This window comes from Triticum aestivum, chromosome 7B, assembly GCF_018294505.1.
Source record: "Triticum aestivum cultivar Chinese Spring chromosome 7B, IWGSC CS RefSeq v2.1, whole genome shotgun sequence".
In the NCBI taxonomy this organism is placed as follows: Eukaryota; Viridiplantae; Streptophyta; class Magnoliopsida; order Poales; family Poaceae; genus Triticum; species Triticum aestivum.
In genome coordinates, this window is record NC_057813.1 from 585,605,409 (window position 1) to 585,625,442 (window position 20,034).

The 20,034-nt window shown below is 44.6% G+C and overlaps 1 protein-coding gene across 1 annotated transcript; it reads right to left on the minus strand.

Moving 5' to 3' along the window:
• LOC123162725 (uncharacterized) lies at positions 1–4,382 on the minus strand. Its single transcript, XM_044580494.1, has 4 exons — positions 4,250–4,382; positions 3,597–4,153; positions 2,290–2,630; positions 1–2,220 (listed from the first exon to the last, which is right to left on the minus strand). Exons 1-4 carry the CDS (start codon positions 4,302–4,304, stop codon positions 987–989), a joined length of 2,187 nt encoding a protein of 728 aa, XP_044436429.1. The 5' UTR covers positions 4,305–4,382; the 3' UTR covers positions 1–986.
• Positions 4,383–20,034: the final 15,652 nt, after the last annotated feature.

Genomic DNA, 20,034 nt, shown 5'->3' on the forward strand with positions numbered 1-20,034 from the left:
GGTCGCGGCCGATCGTGTCCCAGGAAGGCCACCACTCCTTCCCTCCCGGCGACACCAAGCTTGGTGGGCTCAACATATTCGGCCGATTAGTCGCTTGGCGGTGATGTTGATGCGGACAGCTTCACTTCGCAGGCCTCCGGAGGCGGAGATGGAGAGCGCCGAGGCGGAAGTGGAGATGGTGAAGCGCCAACGGATGGCGAAGGTGGCGTCCGCCTACAAGAAGAGTGACGATGCGGGCGAGGCGGTGTTCGGCGGGACCGAGGAGGAGGAAGAGGACATCGCCGAGTCTGCGCCCCGCCGCAACGACCACGAAGCCGACACATCCGCGGGCACCGCCGGCGGCGAGGAAGAGCAGTGCATGGTAGGTCACCGCCGACAGTGTCCTGGGAAGGCCACCGCTCCTCCCCTCCCGTCGACGCCAAGTTTGGTGGGCTCAACATCTTCGACCGGTTAGTCGCTTGGCGGCGATGTGGAGGCGGACAACTTCACTTCGCGGGCCTCCGGAGGCGGAGCTCGAGAGCGCCGAGGCGGAAGTGGAGACGGTGAAGCTTCACTTCTCAGACCCGATGGCCGTACACGGGGAACGGGCGCCGACGACCATTTAGATTAGGTATTAACTATACCTCCAGAGCCGGACATCACCATTTTGATGTAAATGTAACGAAATCCGTCTTGTTTATATGAAGTCCGTCTTGTTTATATGAAATCCGGCCTTGTTTGCACGAACTTCATCTGGTTTGTTGAAAAATAGTTTGAAATGTATGTGGCTATGGTTGAAGGAAATTTCTGGGTTGCGATGCCCTTATAGTATGGGACGGAGGAAGTACTAATTAATTTATTAATGTATTTAAGTGTGCTAGGTTAAAGTAGTACTAATTTATTAATGTATTTAACGCATGCTAGGTTAACTGAGTTGGCTCTTGCAGCTGGGGCATATATACATGTGTTTTGCTTCATGCAAGTGGAAGCGTGGCAGAATCTGAGTGCTACGGCCACCTGGAGCGGCAACTGCGGCGGTCGGCGGGTATGACGGTGCCATTACCGGGGAAGAAGAAGTGTAGACGGCACGAGAAGCGCGTCCAAAACTTGGTGTTTTGGAAGATGCCCGTGTTCCCGCGCGTGCGCACCTTGCCGTGCAGATCGAACGGCACCACGCCGGCGTTGAGCGACTTGTCCATGGACCGCATCCCGGCCTTGTCCAGCCTCCGCCCCGTGGACACCACGTCGTTGTACTGCAGCGGCATGGAACTATCCGGTGGCACCACGAACGGCGGCGCACGGAAGAGAAGCATGTCGACTCCTTGGAGCTTGAGGGCGAGGTTGACGCGGGAGAAAGAGGCGTCCGCCCTGGAGTCCTTGTTGATGGCCAGGAAGGCGATGGAGAGCTGAAGGTTCTGGACGGTGCCGTCTTTGCCCGCGTATTGGAGCGCCCCCAGCTGCGCGTCGGCGACCGCCAGGTACGGCATCTTGTGGTTGTAGACGGCGAACAGCAGGACACCGAGGACGATGGCGCCGATGACGAGCAGCACGCACAGGATGCACAGCACCCAGGCGCACGCGGACGTGGACCTGGCGGAGCTCCTGCGGCGCCACCCTCCCTTGTCGTCGTCCCCCCACCAGGTCTTCCATGGCCCACCCCTCGCCTCCACCGCGACCGGCCTCTCCATGCGCGTGCGGCCCTCTTCTCTTTCTCTGAGTCTATTCGTGTCGTCGTCCTCCTCGTTGAAGTTGGAGTCGTGGTGGGCCGGCGGCCGGTGCCCCATGGTGGCCTGCTTCTCAAACCGCTTGGCCTGCCCCCGGAACGCGCTCGTGTGCCGCGTCTCGAAGAGCCTGACGCCCTTGACATCGCCCGTGGCCGCGACGCGCTCGCGGTCATGCGACGTCCTGAGCGACCGCAGGTAGGCGCGGAAGCCGGCGTGTTGACCCGGCGACGTGATCAGCCCCAGGAGCTTATCCAGCGTGGCCCTGAGGAAGTCGATCATGGGGTTGGACTGCTCATGTGCAAGATCGTTCCTGGCCTCCACCAGCTTCCCTTGGGCGCCGTGGAGGTCATCGCCGTCCGCCATCGTACGCACCTCGTCTAGGAAGGTTACGTGGTGCCGGCGGGCTCGCTCGGTCCTCAGGGCCACCGGCATCGTGCGGCTCGGGTCAGCCGATCCAGTTGGGGTCCGGCGCATAGGGACCGGCAGTCTACGGGAGTAGAAAGGCTGTCCCCGGACACTGCACGTGTGCAAATCTTAGTTAATAGGTAATGGAGTTCATGCACGTACGCACGTTGGGAATATATACCTATATGAGCACTGGGCGATGATGGCAGTGGCGTTCTTCTTCTGGCCGACGGCAGGGAGACGGATGTGGGCGATAACCCTGCGTATTTCTCCGGCGAAGAGATCGCCGAAATGGACGATTACCGCGCCGGAGTTGTCGTCCCGTGTTTGCTGGTAGAGACGGGAGTCCACGTCCTCTAGTATGGAGTCGCCTGGCTGTGGGGACACGATGAGCTTGAGGTCCTGGACGACGATGCTCAGGAGGCCACCTAGGATCTGCGAGAAGGGCTCGGTCATGTTCTCCCCATCATCTACGAAGTTGAACGTTCCTCCTTTGCTCCTCCTTGCGATCTCGTCCAGCACCTTGGTTCAAAAATATATGCGCACGGAATAATTAATTACCATAATAGGAGTAGTATGCATGCATGGTAAAATCATTTAAACCTTATTTTTTTTATCAAGGATTTGAACAAATATTTATCAGTGAATAATTAATCACCAAAATAGTATGCATGCGCGCATACATGTAAAAATCATTTTTGCACGTTATTTATGTTCTTTATCAAGGTTTTGAACAAACATCGTTTGTGGGTAGAGTATGCACATGTAAAATTTCAACTGGAAAAACAACCAATGATGTTCAGGCGACATATAATTTCGATATGACATATAATTAATGTAGTATTGGTAAAAATGATTGTCAAAGTTTAATCATGTAAAACCAGTGCTTCCACAAAGCGAGCTTCGGGTACCCCGTCCCGATGATGAGCAAGCGTAGTAGGTTTTCTAGCACTGCGTTAAACTCGCTCCCCTTCTTTCCCATCCAGCTACGTCTCTAAGACTGATTTATTTCCATTCTATGGAATGGAAAGGGGTTAGCCTGATAAAAAAAAAGCTTCGGGTACCTGATCAAGGGACTAATGAAACACGAGTACCCTATGTAAGTATGGACCGATGGAGTAGGATCCACCCTCTTTTGCCACCTAGAGTATGGACCGATGGGGTTTTCTTGTTGTATAACATGATGTTTTCTCGAGGTTTGGGAGCATGTCATAACATTTCTTCGCGGCTAGCATGCACCGTTTTGTTTTACCTAGTTTCGGGGAATTTTTGTATCAAAGTGTGCCATAATGTTTTGTCATGCATGGCTATGAGTAAAGGTTCATAGGACGAATCAACGAACGATAAATTCTTTATCCCACCAAAAAAGAGGAAAAGATAAGTCCTTTTACGCTAGCCACGGGCATTGATGATAGACAAATATTTCTCATAACAATCCAGCATGTTCCCCTCGAAAAAAGAAAAAGAACAATCCAGCATGTAGAGTACCTTGGGATCGAAGTCAGTACCAAAACCAAAGGTGTAGACCGGCACATCGCTGACATCAACGTTCGTAGCATGGCCTATGTTCTCGTCCCCGTCAGACAAGAGAAAGATGCTGGCGACGCGGCCGCCGGAGATGCGTCGGCGGCCGAGGACTCCGAGGGCGGTCTCGAGGCCGTCTCTTATGTTGGTTGGGTCGATGACTTGCAGGCCGTCGACGATATCCATGAGGTGTGGCTTGTTATCGGGGGTGACGGAGAGCAGCGGGCACAGCCTCTCGGCCTCCTCGGAGAACTTGACGATGGAGAGGCGGTCCTTGGGCCCGAGCTTGTTGATGACGAAGTGCATGGCGGTCTTCATCTTGCCCAGCCGGTCCTTCTTCCTCATGCTCTTGCTGACGTCCAGGACGGCGACGAGGTCTATCCCGAGGCGGTCGCCGGCGGCGGAGGAGGACGCGTCGTGGACCTCCAGCAGCACCTGCTGCCGGTTCTCGTGCAGTGGCGCCCTGTCGCTGGCGTGCCACCTGAACCGCACCATGTCGGCTCTGTCCAGCAGAGGGGGCCCTGCATCATGATTCATCATTTTTTTCAGTGATCAATATGATTTATGAATGAATGAGATGCAACGATGCTTTGATTAATGAATGCAGTAAAATTAACCGTCTCGTGGATGTGCATAAGGGACGTCCTGGTCTTCGTCGAAATCGGACGACATTGCGAGCGGGAGATGGAGTGCTCTGCTCCCTCCACTCACAATCTATCTATCCAAACAATGGCGGCGCGGTCACTTGCGTACTGGGTAATTTAATGACATGCCCATGTATGTATCCGGCCGTTATAGGAGACGATGGAGTGGCATCAAGGAAATGAATGGAGTGGCAGGAGTATCTAGGTTTCGGTAGAGGTTTTGGTATCTTCTTTTCTCTCTGCCGCAGCTTTCATTCTGGAGTTTTAGGTATCCTATGCTGGTTGTGTCGAAGAAGTCTCATTGGATTCATTCAGTGCCACGCTGGTCACTGGCGCTTGTTTTTATTTCGTCCAAGGATTAATTGACCACATCAAGTAGGTCACGGCACAATGAGAATTGAACGCAATACCAAAGGCACCTCATGTGCCTTTTGTTTTACGTATTTCTCAACTCTAAACTCATGGCACAAGAGGTATGTGTCATTTCTGCCTCCCCAACACGCTCATCCTACAACTACATTCTATGTATTAAGTTCTCAAAAATTTAACTCCCTCCGTTAAAAAATATTTTATGTTATGGGTTTGTAGGTAAGTCAATTTTTTGTAGGTTTGACCAAATCTATAGAAAAAGAGTCCTGCTACACGTACGATGCATTTCGTACGATTTCCGTACGACAATCATCAGCAGCCGTTCATTCAGTTCCAGGGACGAGTGAGATCACGTCGTACGAAAATCGTACGTAGTTCTCATCGTACGCATAGCAATATACCAACGTCTATAATATCAAATTAGTTTTATTAGATTGATAACAAAGTATATTTTAAGGACATGGTTTTGGTGAACATGGTTGCACACGCACTTCTTATGAATAGTAAATTAAAAAATACTAGAAACAATCTGAATATTTTCTACGATATGCATAGTCGACCGGTATTACCCGTGTATGAAAATTCACGAAGAAATGACATCCTTGGTAATGGAAGCTATATTAAGAAAAAAATTGTTTGACGTATAATAAGGTCCCAATTCTATTTTCTTTACTAAGAATACCATGGATGTCAATAATTCATGAAACTTCACACGTGAGTGGAATGGTCGACCAAGTTTGATACCCAAAATTTCAGAATTTTTCAAATTTTCCTATTATTTTTTACTATTCACGTGGGTGCGTGTGGAACCATGTTCACCTTGTAGTTTTGATATTTTTCATAATATATATCTGATGTTGTGGATATTGATATATTCTATAAACATGGTTAGTTTGACATATGACTAATAGAGATCTTCAAATATTTTGGAAGGGGCAAACTACAGAATAAGGATTATTCGTTAATTAGAAGTCAAATTAGGAAAATAATAAAAAGGTAAAACTTTTGCCTTTCTAATATATTCAAATCACACTCACCAAGTACTAGGTAGATCTGGACATGGACAGCCCGACCCGAAAGCCCGACATCCGGGCCAGATCGGGCTGGGCTCGTGGAAGCCCAAATAAAAGCCCTAATAGGGCATAAATCATAATTTTATTACGATTACAGTTATAATATTTGAGTTAAATGCCCCGTCGATCATTATTTTTATAAAAAGGAGCATTGTTCATGTGTTTTGGGCTGGTTTGGGCCGAGCTTAGGCTCCACCTTGAGATTTTGAGGCCGGGCTCAAAGCCCGGCCCAAAGGATACCCAGGTTTACTTCTAGAGTATAGTTGTACGTTCGCCTCATTGTCATCTATTCTTATCTAGTCCTCGTCATCTACTCCATGCAAAACTAGAGGATATGAGTACCCCCTCCATTTAATTTTTTTTTGCAGTTCTAGGTTTATCCTAAGTCAAACTATTTAAATTTGGCAAAGTTTGTAGAAAAATATATCAACATCTACAAGATCATTAGTTTCATTACATTCATCATAACATATATGTTCATATTATATATATTTGATGAAGAAGATATTAGCAATTTTGTTATAAAGTTAGTCAAACTTTATTTTTGTTGACTTATTAAGACAAATCTAAAACTTGAAATGTTTTGGAACGGGACGAGTATATTTTAGTACTCGGCAGCCCCACGGGCCATGGGACAGCAGCGACTATCCTTTTTTTTTTGAGATGCAGCAGCGACTATCCTTGAACGGCAATGGAGGGTGGGTTAAAACACTACTGGAGTATGGACTCTGGATTATACCTGGCCAAACCTCGGGCCGAGCCTAACCAAGCCCGAGGCAAAAAACCTAGGCCAGGGCCCAGCCTGGCCCGGCCATTGGGCCTGATTTTTGGGCCCAAGCCTGGCTTGAATGCGCAAAAGCCCGTCGGGCCTCAGGACGGGCCCTTTCAGAAAAGCGCACAAAAGACTGGCCTGGGCCCGGCTTGGCCTGGTCATCGGGCTCAAAATCTAGGCCCGAGCCCGGCCCGGGAGCAGTGTCGGGCCGGGCCAGGTCAGGCTTTTTCGGGGCGGGCTACCCATGGCAAGGACTACTCTGGAGGCCCGTTATTTGCCAAGTGCAAGGAACAGTCGACAAAGGTTAAAAAGAACTCGGCGTAGCCTTCATTGAGTGTTCAGCAAAGCAGATTCGACATGCACCTTCAAAGCATCTTCAATAGGCACGCAATGCGCAGCGCGTAAAATAATTTTACAACACCGAAATAGTCGGTTTTTGCGCGCGGCTGCGCTGGCTCCAGCGGCCACCGCACAATATAGCACACGCTTGCCGCTCCAGCAGGCGCTGCAAAAAAGCGACGCGTCCGCCCAACACAAGTAACATATGTGACACTTCAAAAAAAACCAAAAGATCAAACACATAAAAATTAAATCAACAATAAATAGTTCATTTTATTACAACTCAGACAAATAGTTTATCTTCCAATACAACAAATAGTTTGACACTACAACATCAAACGTACAACATCAAACATACAATCATCATGCATTTTATCGGTCATTCTATGTCCACCACTCCTTGATTAGATCCTTCCGAAGATTATCATGTGTTTCGACATGTCGACTGGCATGATAGGACGCAACAAATCTGGCCACCCTCGCAGCCCTCCGCCGCACTCGCACGTGATGTCTCAAGAGCTCATACTGAGAGTAGTCTAAATCTTGGCCACACTCATTCTCGATGATCATATTATGCATGATCACACAAGCATACATGATGTATCAAAGCATCTTTTAATTCCAAAATCTAGCCGGTCCTCCCACAATAGCAAATTGGGCTTGCAAAATCCCAAAAGCTCTCTCCACATCTTTCCTAGCCGCCGCCTGAGCATTGTGAAAATCTAGATTTTTCTTACCTTCCGGTTTTTTCAACGGCTTCACAAGCACCGTGCTCTCGCCGGTGCGTCGGGGCAGGGTGGCGGCCCCCCTTCCAGCCGTCTGGAGGCTCCTCCGCATAGGTGCTCTGGATGGTGCTGCGTCGCCGGCGGCTGCTGCTGTGGTGAGTGGTGACGGCGCCGATGAGCTTCTAGGCTATGGCTAGGTGCTCTTGCCGGCGCGTTTGGGCGGGGTGGCGCCCCCCTTCCTGCCTTTTGGAGGCCTCCGCGTGCGGACCGATCTCTGGTGGCCTGTTCATTGGTGCTGCAGCAGGAGGTTGTTGGATCTGTCTCCGGATCCGGCTCGTCGGTGTCTGCCGGCGGCGAGGTGGTTGCTCTTGTGTGGGATAGCGTTGTATCCATGCTTGAGGTGCTTGGACCAGCGGGTGTGCTGCCTGTGGCTCTTCTGTCGCCGGCTGCGTGGGTTGGAGAGGATTGAGATGCTTTAGATGAGAATCTGCCCGGCTTTGTTGGTGGCGATGACGCGTTGTCCATGGGCGTCGTTCTCCTCGCTGGAGGGTTGTTGTGGAGCTCTCTCGCTTCTCTACCTCCATTCATGTCCTTCATGCGAAAGATCAAGACTCCGTGTGAGTCCGGCGACGGCGTCGCTTCAACGTCGCTCCCCCTTCGGGGCGTCGCCTTGAAGGTCATGGCCTCCTACGCGCCTCCCCAACGGCTGGACGAGCACAACATCGCGGTCGGTAGGTGCCCGGACGGTGGTGTGAGGTCGGTGTGGCATTGTGATGTGTGTGGCAACGACTATGGTGGCGAGCAGAGCTGAGTATCGGCATGTCCTTCTGATGCCGACGGTCCGGTGCGTCAATGGGTGCGTCTATGCTGATTTCTGGCTGTGATAGAGAAGTCGAAGCTGCGGGCGGCAGGGCCACTGCGGCAACGATGACTCCATGAGAGCGGGTCTTAGCGGGCGGTGCTCTCCGGATGATGCACTGGAATAGGTCAGTGCGAGGCTTGCAACTTTCTTTGTGAAGCTTGTTAGAAAAATCGGAGCTTCCTTGTCCTCGATGCTTCGGTCGACTGTTTGGCGTTTGTGGCCAGGTCGTCCGCGTGTCCCCCTTGTGGGGTTTGTAATCTAGGTTTTCGCCTGGTTTTCCTCTAATTAACCGGGCAACTCTCTTCTTCTTAATCAATGAAAATGGCAAATCTTTTGCCTCATTTAAAAAAAACAAATGTTTGCCCCTTTGGGTCGATGTCATCCACTAGATAGTAGCCATAGTTGTATTTATGATCATTTGCTACAAACTTCATCGGTGACAGTTCACCATTTGCAATCTTATTCATGAGTGGTGACCGATTAACAACATTAATGTCATTCAAAGATCCAGGCATGCCAAATCCAAGTCTCTTGATTGGCCACCGCTTCAAGGATTATAATGGAACCCTTTTTTGGCCGTGGAATTGCGCATGACATGCCTTAGGACAGTTATTCCAACTCCAATGCATGCAATCTATTGAGCCAAGCACACCTGGGAACCAGCGAGCTTTGTTTATCTCCAAAAGCCTTGCGGCATCTTCAACATTGGGAGATCTCAAATACTCCGGGCCAAACACTTGCTCAATTCTGACTGCGAAGCGCTTGACACACATGATGGCTTGACTCTCATCCATGGCCAAGTGGTAATCAACTAGATCAGCCGGAATACTGTATGCCAACATATGCAAAGCAACTGTCACCTTCTGAAATGTGCTATGCCCGAGTTCTCCGGCGGCATTCCTGCTTTGCTGAAAAAACCAATCATGGCTCGCCAGTTTCTCTACAATGCACCTGAACAACTCGGTGCTCATCCTAAACCAGCGCCAAAAGTATGACTCAGGGTACATGGGATTATCCAAAAAATAGTGCCTCATCAATCTGTTGTCGGCATCGATCTTATCCCTCCAAATTTTTTGCCGACCCATAACCGACCACCGTGTTTCGACTTTTTATTGATGTGCATAGCTAGGATCATTGCAAGGTCCTCCTCCTCTTCAATATCAAATTCTTCTTCCGAAGAATCATATGACGAACTCATCTACAATGTTGAATTTAAACTAGTCATAAAAACTACAAACAACATGCACCAAATTCATGTAAAAATGTGAAGTTAAAGCAATACATACCTTGCAAGCGTTTTGTCGCACACCTTATGGGCGCCGAGCGTAGGTGGGGGAACTAAAAAGTTCATGTAAAAATGTGAAGTTAAAGCAATACATACCTTGTTGTTCGTCGGAGGAATGGCGTGCGCGAGGGGCAGCGGCGAATAGTGGGAGATGGAGGAAGCAGCGGCGACGCGGGGATAGGCCGGGGAAGCGCCGTCAGGTCGCCGGAGCAAATGGGGTGGTGCGGGCGGCGATGCCAGTGCCTAGATTGGTGGTAGATGGAAGTTGTGGCGCGGGGCGCTCGAGTGTGCAGCGTGCGGGAGCGGGAGCACAAAATAAGCGGTGCGCAATGCCGTTTCGCCCCGCGCACTGAACCACTTATGCCACACGCGCGTTTTTTTGCTCCTCCGCTGGAGCGCCCGGAGCGGCTGCACGCGCGCAAAGCTGTATTTTTCCTACGCGGCGCATATATCACGCGGCTGTTGGAGATGCTCTCACACAAAGAGCTCTTTACCTAGTTCTCTCTGTCATGCACTCCGCAATCCTTTTGCCAAGTGTAAACATCTGGTACTCGACACGAATTTGTACTCCTCAGTGAAGAAATATAAAAGCGTTTAGATGACTGGTTTATAGAGGGAGTACTTGTTTAAATAACATTGTAGGGGAACTAAAAAAAGACGCCGTTCACATGGGGAGGGGCATGGTTGAGTGATCTGTTGCTACTCCCTCCTTTCCGATTTACTCCTCATGGTTTTAGTTCAAATTTGAACTAAAATCACGATGAGTAAATCGGAACGGAGGGAGTACTTGCCTACGAACATGCGCCACCTGTCCGCTCCGCCATCGGTTCAAGAGCACACGTGTCAGGCAGGTCGAGTGATACGTCCATTTTGCATCATGCTTTTATATTGACATTTATTGCATTATGGGTTGTTGTTACACATTATAGCACGATACTATGCCTTTTCTCTCTTATTTTACAAGGTTTACATGAAGAGGGAGAATGGCGGCAGCTGAAATTCTGGGCTGGAAAAGGAGCAAATATTAAAGATCTATTCTGCACAACTCCAAAAGTCCTAATTTATGGAGAGTCATTTTGGAATTAATAAAAAATATTGGGCGAAGGAAGCACCAGAGGGGGGGGGGGGGGAGGGGCACCAGCCATCCACCAGGGTGGAGGGCGCGCCCCCTACCTTGTGGGCCCCCTGTCAGGCCTCCGGTGCCCATTTTCTGCTATATGGTGTGTTTTGACCTGAAAAAAAGAAGGAAGCTTTCGGAATGAAGCACCGCCGTCTCGAGGCGGAACCTGGGCAGAACCAATCTAGGGCTCCGGCGGAGTTGTTCTTCTGGGGAAACTTCCCTCCGGGAGGGGGAAATTGAAGCTATCGTCATCACCAACGATCCTCTCATCGAGAGGCAGTTAATTTCCATCAATATGTTCACCAGCACCATCTGCTCTCAAACCCTAGTTCATCTTTTGTATCCGATCTTTGTCTCAAAACCTCAGATTGGTACATGTGGGTTGCTAGTAGTGTTGATTACTCCTTGTAGTTGATGCTAGTTGGTTTATTCGGTGGAAGATCATATGTCCGGATCCTTAATCATAAATTAATACTCCTATGATTACGAACATTAATATGCTTTGTGAGTAGTTACGTTTGTTCCTGAGGACATGGGAGAAGTCTTGTTATAAGTAATCATGTGAATTTGGTATTCGTTCGATATTTTGATGAGATGTATGTTGTCTTTCGTCTAGTGGTTTTATGTGAACATCGACTACATGACACTTCACCATGATTTGGGCCTAGGGGAAGGCATTGGGAAGTAATAAGTAGATGATGGGTTGCTAGAGTGACAGAATCTTAAACCCTAGTTTATGCGTTGCTTCGTAAGGGGCTGATTTGGATCCATATGTTTCATGCTATGGTTAGATTTATCTTAATTCTTCTTTCATAGTTGCAGATGCTTGCGAGAGGGGTTAATCATAAGTGGGAGGCTTGTCCAAGGAAGGGCATCACCCAAGCATTGGTCCACCCACATATCAGATTATCAAATTAACGAACGCGAATCATATGGGCATGATGAAAACAAGCTTGACAGTAATTCCCATGTGTCCTCGAGAGCGTTTTGCTTTATATAAGAGTTTTTCCAGGCTTGTCCTTTTCTCCTTATTTACTTTTCGCACCTTATTTACTTTTATTATCCGTTATGAATTATCTTATCACACAACTATCTGTTACCGATAATTTCAGTGCTTGCAGAGAATACCTTGCTGAAATTCGCTTGTCATTTCCTTTTGCTCCTCGTTGGGTTCGACACTCTTACTTTACGAAAGGACTACGTTAGATCCCCTATACTTGTGGGTCATCATCGAGCATAGCTTGGAGCATGTGTCGTGCGACCACAGAGGATGCTGCCGTCGTTGATCCCTACTGCACTCACACATGAGGCCGCTATCGCTTGGAGGGGGTCACCGTTGTCGGGCCATCATCTGCGCTGATGAGTGGATTTTTTGCGCACTTTTTAGAGTATCTTAGTGTAAAAATCTCTTATATCATATCCATCTAGCATATTTTCATGTCCATAGTGCATAGTTTTTGATTTTTACTCATTACCAAGTTCGTTCCACAACTTTCAATTTTGATTACTTTGTACTCCCTTCATTCCTAAATTTAAGCTTTTTTAGGGTTCTAATACGGACTAAATACATAGGGAAATGAGTAAACCTACACTGTGAAATATGTATACATACATCCGTATATAGCTTGTACTGAAATGTCTAAAAGGTCTTATAGCATCTCTAGCAGACCACACATAACGCCGACCCGCAAAACGCGTTTGAAGTTCGCGAAAAAATGGCTTTGCGGGCCGACGCGGATGTCTGCAGAGGCAGACCCTGCAAAACGGACCCGTATAAAAAGATATTCGCGGAATATACTCTTTTACGTGTCGGATTTGCGCGGTTTGCTCTTGCGCCGCTGCCGTCGGTCCGCAAATATCAATACCACACCACAAAAATACAACAGTCATTCACACTTCAAAATAGTTATTCCGAAAAATATCAATACCAATACAATACAACAATCATCCATATTACAAATAATTATTCAAATCACTGAAGCAAACTAAATAATGCAATATAAAACTTGTCCCGAATACAAATAACACATGAATTAAATAAAAATGAATATAAAAGTGAGTTTGTTACTGTCCAACCCTTTGCCAATGGTGCTCAATGAGATCCTCCGGAAGCTGAAAGTGGGTGTTTGCATTTTCAATCTCCTTGTATGTCTGAAGAAAAGCTCTAATGCGGTTAGGGTCTCTAGCTGGTTTGACACTGATATGTCTCCAACATATCTATAATTTTTTACTGTTCCATGCTGCTATATTACCCATTTTGGATGTATATGGGCTTTACTTTACACTTTTATATCATTTTTGGGACTAACCTACTAACCGGATGCCCAGCCCGAATTGCTATTTTGTTTTTGCCTATTTCAGTGTTTCGAAGAAAAGGAATATCAAACGGAGTCCAAACGAAATGAAACCTTCGGGAGCGATCTTTTTGGAACAAACGCAATCCAGGGGACTTGGAGTGGACGTCAAGCAACAAACGAGGCGGCCACGAGGGTGCCCAGCGCGCCCCCTAGGGGTGGGTGTGCCCCCCACCGTCATGGGCCCCTCGAGCGTCCACCGACCTACTTCTTCCTCCTATATATATGCGCGTACCCCGAAAACATCCAGGAGCACCGTGAAAAACTATTTCCACCGCCGCAACCTTCTGTATCCGCGAGATCCCATCTTGGAGCCTTTGCCGGCGCTCCACCGGAGGGGGAATCGACCATGGAGGGCCTCTACATCATCTCCATGGCCTCTCCGATGAGTTGTGAGTAGTTTACCACAGACCTTCAGGTCCATAGTTATTAGCTAGATGGCTTCTTCTCTCTCTTTGAATCTCAATACAAAGTTCTCCTTGATCTTCTTGGAGATCTATTCGATGTAACTCTTTTTGCGGTGTGTTTGTCTAGATCTGATGAATTGTGGGTTTATGATCAAGTTTATCTATGAGAAATATTTGAATCTCCTCTGAATTATTTTGTGTGTGATTAAGTTATCTTTGCAAGTCTCTTCGAATTATCAATTTGGTTTGGCCTACTAGATTGATCTTTCTTGCAATGGGAGAAGTGCTTAGCTTTAGGTTCAATCTTGCGGTGTCCTTTCCCAGTGACAGCAGGGGCAGCAAGGCACGTGTTGTATTGTTGCCATCGAGGATAAAAAGATGGGGTTTATATCATATTGCATTAGTTTATCCCTCTACATCATGTCATCTTTCTTAATGCGTTACTCTATTCTTATGAACTTAATACTCTAGATGCAGGCAGGAGTCAGCCAATGTGTGGAGTAATAGTAGTAGATACAGAATCGTTTCGATCTACTTGTCACGGACGTGATGCCTATATACATGATCATGCCTAGATAATCTCATAACTATGCGCTTTTCTATCAATTGCTCGACAGTAATTTGTTCACCCACCGTAATACTTATGCTATCTTGAGAGAAGCCACTAGTGAAACCTATGGCCCCCGGGTCTATATTTTATCATATAAGTTTACCATCTACTTTTATTTGCATCTTTTACTTTCCAATCTATATCATAAAAATACCAAAAATATTTATCTTATCACATTATCTCTATCAGATCTCACTTTCGCAAGTTACCGTGAAGGGATAGACAACCCCTTTATCGCGTTGGTTGCGAGGTTCTTGTATGTATGTGTAGGTGCGTGGGACTTTTGAGGAGCTTCCTACTAGATTGATACCTTGTTTCTCAAAAACTAAGGGAAATACTTACGCTACTTTACTGCATCACCCTTTCCTCTTCAAGGGAAAAACCAACGCAAGCTCAAGACGTAGCAAGAAGGATTTATGGCGCCGTTGCCGGGGAGGTCTTCGCTCAAGTCAAGACATACCAATTACCCATCACAAACTCATCTCCCTCGCATTACATTATTTGCCATTTGCCTCTCGTTTTCCTCTCCCCCACTTCACCCTTGCCGTTTTATTCGCCCTCTCTTTCCCAATCTTCTCTCTCTCGCTTGCCTTTTTGTTTGCTTGTGTGTTGGATTGCTTGTCACGAAGGCGCAAGATAATACCAAATGGTGTGATTTTTCCAATACCAATAATAATGATTTCCTTAGCACTCCGATTGCTCCTCTTATGTTGAATCTTGTGAAATCAATGCTGCTTTGTTGAATCTTGTTATGAAAGATCAATTCTCCGGCCTTCCTAGTGAAGATGCCGCCACTCATCTAAAAAACTTTGTGGATTTGTGTGATATGCAAAAGAAAAAGGATACAGATACTGATATTGTTAAACTGCAGTTATTTCCATTTTCACTTAGAGATCGTGCTAAAACTTGGTTTTCGTCTTTGCCTAAGAATAGTATTGATTCATGGAATAAGTGCAAAGATGCTTTTATCTCTAAGTATTTTCCTCCCGCTAAGATCATCTCTCTTAGAAACGATATTATGAATTTTAAACAACTTGATCATGAGCACGTTGCCCAATCTTGGGAAAGAATTAAATTAATGATTTGCAATTGCCCTACTCATGGTTTGAATTTATGGATGATCATACAAAATTTTTATGCCGGATTGAATGTTGCTTCTAGAAATCTTTTAGATTCGGCCGCGGGAGGCACTTTTATGGAAATCACCTTAGGAGAAGTTACTAAACTCCTTGATAACATTATGTCTAACTATTCTCAATGGCACACCGAAAGATCTACTAGTAAAAAGTGCATGCTATAGAAGAAATTAATGTTTTGAGTGGAAAGATTGATGAACTTATGAAATTGTTTGCTATTAAGAGTACTCCTATTGATCCTAATGATATGCCTTTGTCTACTTTGATTGAGAATAATAATGAATCTATGGATGTGAATTTTGTTGGTAGGAATAATTTTGGTAACAAGGCGTATAGAGGAAACTTTAATCCTAGGTCGTTTCCTAGTAATTCCTCTAATAATTATGGAAATTCCTACAATAATTCTTATGGAAATTTTAATAAGATGCCCTCTGATTTTGAGAATAGCGGTAAATAATTTATAATCTCTCAAAAGAATTTTAATGCTTTGCTTGAATAAAAATTGCTTAAAGTTGATGAATTGGCTAGGAACGTTGATAGACTTTCGCTTGATGTTGATTCTTTGAAACTTAGATCTATTCCTCCAAAGCATGATATCAATGAGCCCCTCAAAGCCATGAGAATTTCCATTGATGAGTGCAAAGAAAGAACCGCTAGGTTGCGTGCTAAGAAAGATTGCTTTGTAAAAGCGTGTTCTTCTAGTTTCCATGAAAATAATGATGAATATCTAAAAGTTATTGATGTGTCCCCTATTAAATCTTTGTTTTGCAATATGAATCTTTATAATAATGGTACTGGAGATGAGTCAACTTTAGTTAAAAGGCGTCCCAATGATTCGGAGTTTTTAGATCTTGATGCTAAATTAGGTAAAAGTGGGATTGGAGAGGTCAAGACTTTACAAAGCATTGAACCCACTATTATGGATTTCAAGGAATTTAATTATGATAATTGTTATTTAGTATATTGTATTTCCTTGTTGCAATCCGTGTTGAATTCTCCTCATACTTATAGTCAAAATAAAGCTTTTATCAAACATATTGTTGATGCCTTGATGCAATCTTATGAAGAAAACTTAATTTGGAAGTTTCTATACCTAGAAAACTTTATGATGAGTGGGAACCTACTATAAAGATTAAAATTAAAGATCATGAGTGCTATGCTTTGTGTGATTTCGGTGCTAGTGTTTCCATGATTCCGAAAACTTTATGTGATGTGCTAGGTTTCCATGATTTTGATGATTGCTCTTTAAACTTGCACCTTGCGGTTTCCACCATTAAGAAACCTATGGGAAGGATCAATGATGTTCTTATTGTTGAAAATAGGAATTATGTGCCCGTATATTTTATCGTTCTTGATATAGATTGCAATCTTTCATGTCCTATTATTCTTGGTAGACCTTTCCTTAGAATGATTGGTGCAATTATTGATATGAAAGAAGGGAATATTAGATTCCAATTTCCATTAAGGAAAGGCATGGAACACTTTCCAAGAAATAAAGTTAAACTACCTTATGAATCTATCATGCGAGCTACTTATGAATTGAATGCCAAAGATGGCACTACTTAGATCTATTCTCGCTTTTATGCCTAGCTAGGGGCGTTAAACGATAGCGCTAGTTGGGAGGCAACCCAATTTTATTTTTGTTTATTACTTTTTGATTCTGTTTATTAATAAATATTTCATCTAGCTTCTGTTTAGATGTGTTTTCATGTTTAATTTAGTGTTTGTGCCAAGTAGAACCTATAGGATAACCTACGGTGATAGTTAATTTGATTCTGCTGAAAAACAGAAACTTTGCACACACGAAATAATTTTAGTAAATCACAGAAACGTGATTTGGCGTTGATTCTTGTTGATGTAGATCAGTAGACAAATTTCCCAGGACTTCCTATTTTTGTAGGATTTTTAGAGTTCTAGAAGTATTCGAAAGTTACATATTTCTACTGACTGTTCTGTTTTTGACAGATTCTGTTTTTCGTGTGTTGTTTACTTATTTTGATGCATCTATGGCTAGTATCGGGGGGTATGAACCATAGAGAAGTTGGAATACAATAGGTTTAACACCAATATAAAAAATGAATTAGTTCATTACAGTACTTATGTGGTGGTTTTTATTTCTTGCACTAACGGAGCTTATGAGATTTCCTGTTGAGTTTTGTGTTGTGAAGTTTTCAAGTTTTGGGTAAATATTTGATGGACTATGGAATAAGGAGTGGAAAGAGCCTAAGCTTGGGGATGCCCATGGAACCCAAAGATATTCAAGGATAACCAAAAGACTAAGCTTGGGGATGCCCCGGAAGGCATCCCCTCTTACGTCTTCGTCTACCGGTAACTTTACTCGGAGCTATATCTTTATTCGCCACATGATATGTGTTTTGCTTGGAGCGTCTTGTATGATATTAGTCTTTGCTTTTTAGTTTACCACAATCATCCTTGCTTTAAACACCTATTGGGAGAAACCCACTTGATTTGGAATTTATTAGAATACTCTATGTGCTTCACTTATATCTTTTGAGCTAGATAATTTTTGCTCTAGTGCTTCACTTAAACTTTTTAGAGCACGGCAGTGGCTTTATTTTGTAGAAATTTTTGAGCTCTCATGCTTCACTTTTATCATTTTGAGAGTCTTTTAGAACAGCATGGTATTTGCTATGGTTATAAAATTGGTCCTAGAATGATGGGCATCCAAGTTGGGTATAATAAAAACTATCATAGGAAGTGAATTGGATGCTATGATCAATTTGATACTTGATAATTGTTTTGAGATATGGAGGTGGTGATATTAGAGTCATGATAGTTGGGTAATTGTGAATTTAAAGAATACTTGTGTTGAAGTTGGCAAGTCCCATAGCATGCACGTATGGTAAAAGTTGTGTAACAAATTTATTGCATGGAGTGCTCTTTTGATTGCCTTCCCTTGAGTGGAGGTCGAGGGCGTGCGATGGTTAACTCCTACCAACCTCCCCCCTAGGAGCATGCGTAGTAGTACTTTGCTTCGAGGGCTAATAAAACTTTTACAATAAGTATATGAGTTCTTTATGACTAATGCGAGTCCATGGATTATACGCACTTTTACCTTTCCATCATTGCTAGCTTCTTCGGTGTCGTGCATTGCCCTTTCTCACCTTGAGAGTTGGTGCAAACTTTGCTGGTGCATCCGAACCCCGTGATACGATACGCTCTATCACACATAAACCTCCTTATATCTTCCTCAAAACAGCCACCATACCTACCTATTATGGCATTTCCATAGCCATTCCAAGATATATTGCCATGCAACTTTCCACTGTTCCGTTTATCATGACACGCATCATCATTGTCATATTGCCTTGCATGATCATGTAGTTGACATCGTATTTGTGGCAAAGCTACCATGCATAAGTTTTCATACATGTCACTCTTGATTCATTGCCCATCCCGGTACACCACCGGAGGCATTCATATAGAGTCATATCTTGTTCTAGTTTTGAGTTGTAACTCATGAGTTGTAAATAAATAGAAGTGTGATGATCATCATTATTAGAGCATTGTCCCCAAATAAAAAAAGAAATGCCAAAGAAAAAAAGGAGGAAAAAAAATAAGAAAGGTCAAATAAAAAAAGGCCCAAAAAAAAGAACAAGAAAATAAAAAGGGGGAAATGCTACTATCTTTTTCCACACTTGTACTTCAAAGTAGCACCATGTTCTTCATATAGAAAGTCTCTTATGTTGTCACTTGCATATACTAGTGGGAATTTTTCATTATAGAACTTGGCTTGTATATTTCTACGACGGGCTTCCTCAAAATGCCCTAGGTCTTCGTGAGCAAGCAAGTTGGATGCACACCCACTTAATTTCTTTTGTTGAGCTTTTATACATTTATAGATCTAGTGCATCCATTGCATGGCAATCCCTACTCCTCATGTTGACATCAATTGATGGGCATCTCCATAGCCCGTTTATTAGCCTCGTCAATGTGAGACTTTCTCCTTTTTTGTCTTCTCCACACAACCTCCACCATCATATTCTATTCCACCCATAGTGCTATATCCATGGCTCATGCTCATGTATTGCGTGAGAGTTGAAAAAAGCTGAAGCGCGTTAAAAAGTATGAACCAATTGCTTGGCTGAAACCGGGGTTGTTCTTGATGGGAGTATTTTGTGTGATGAAAATGAAACATAGCCTAACTATATGATTTTGTAGGGATGAACCTTCTAATAACATGATATTTTAAGAAGACATGATTGCTTAGTTAGTATGCTTGAAGTATTACTATTTCTTATGTCAATATGAACTTTTATTTTGAATCGATTGGATTTGAACATTCATGCCACAATAAAGAAAATTACATTGAGAAATATGGTAGGTAGCATTCCACATCAAAAATTATGTTTTTATCATTTACCTACTCGAGGACGAGCAGGAATTAAGCTTGGGGATGCTTGATACGTCTCCAACGTATCTATAATTTTTTATTGTTCCATGCTATTATATTACCCGTTTTGGATGTTTATGGGCTTTACTTTACACTTTTATATCATTTGTGGGACTAACCTACTAACTGGAGGCCCAACCCGAATTGCTATTTTGTTTGCCTATTTTAGTGTTTCGAAGAAAAGGAATATCAAACGGAGTCCAAACGAAATTAAACTTTCGGGAGCGATCTTTTTGGAACAAACGCAATCCATGGGACTTGGAGTGGACGTCAAGCAACAAACGAGGCGGCC

Bases quoted from the DNA above. Each gene is read 5' to 3' on its own strand.
- LOC123162725 (XM_044580494.1), bottom strand. From the start codon at position 4,304: ATGTCGTCCGATTTCGACGAAGACCAGGACGTCCCTTATGCACATCCA. The intron at 2,631-3,596 runs GTACTCTACATG...TTTTGAACCAAG, and splicing joins GTACTGACTTCGATCCCAAG to GTGCTGGACGAGATCGCAAG. The intron at 2,221-2,289 runs GTATATATTCCC...GCACACGTGCAG, and splicing joins ATCGCCCAGTGCTCATATAG to TGTCCGGGGACAGCCTTTCT.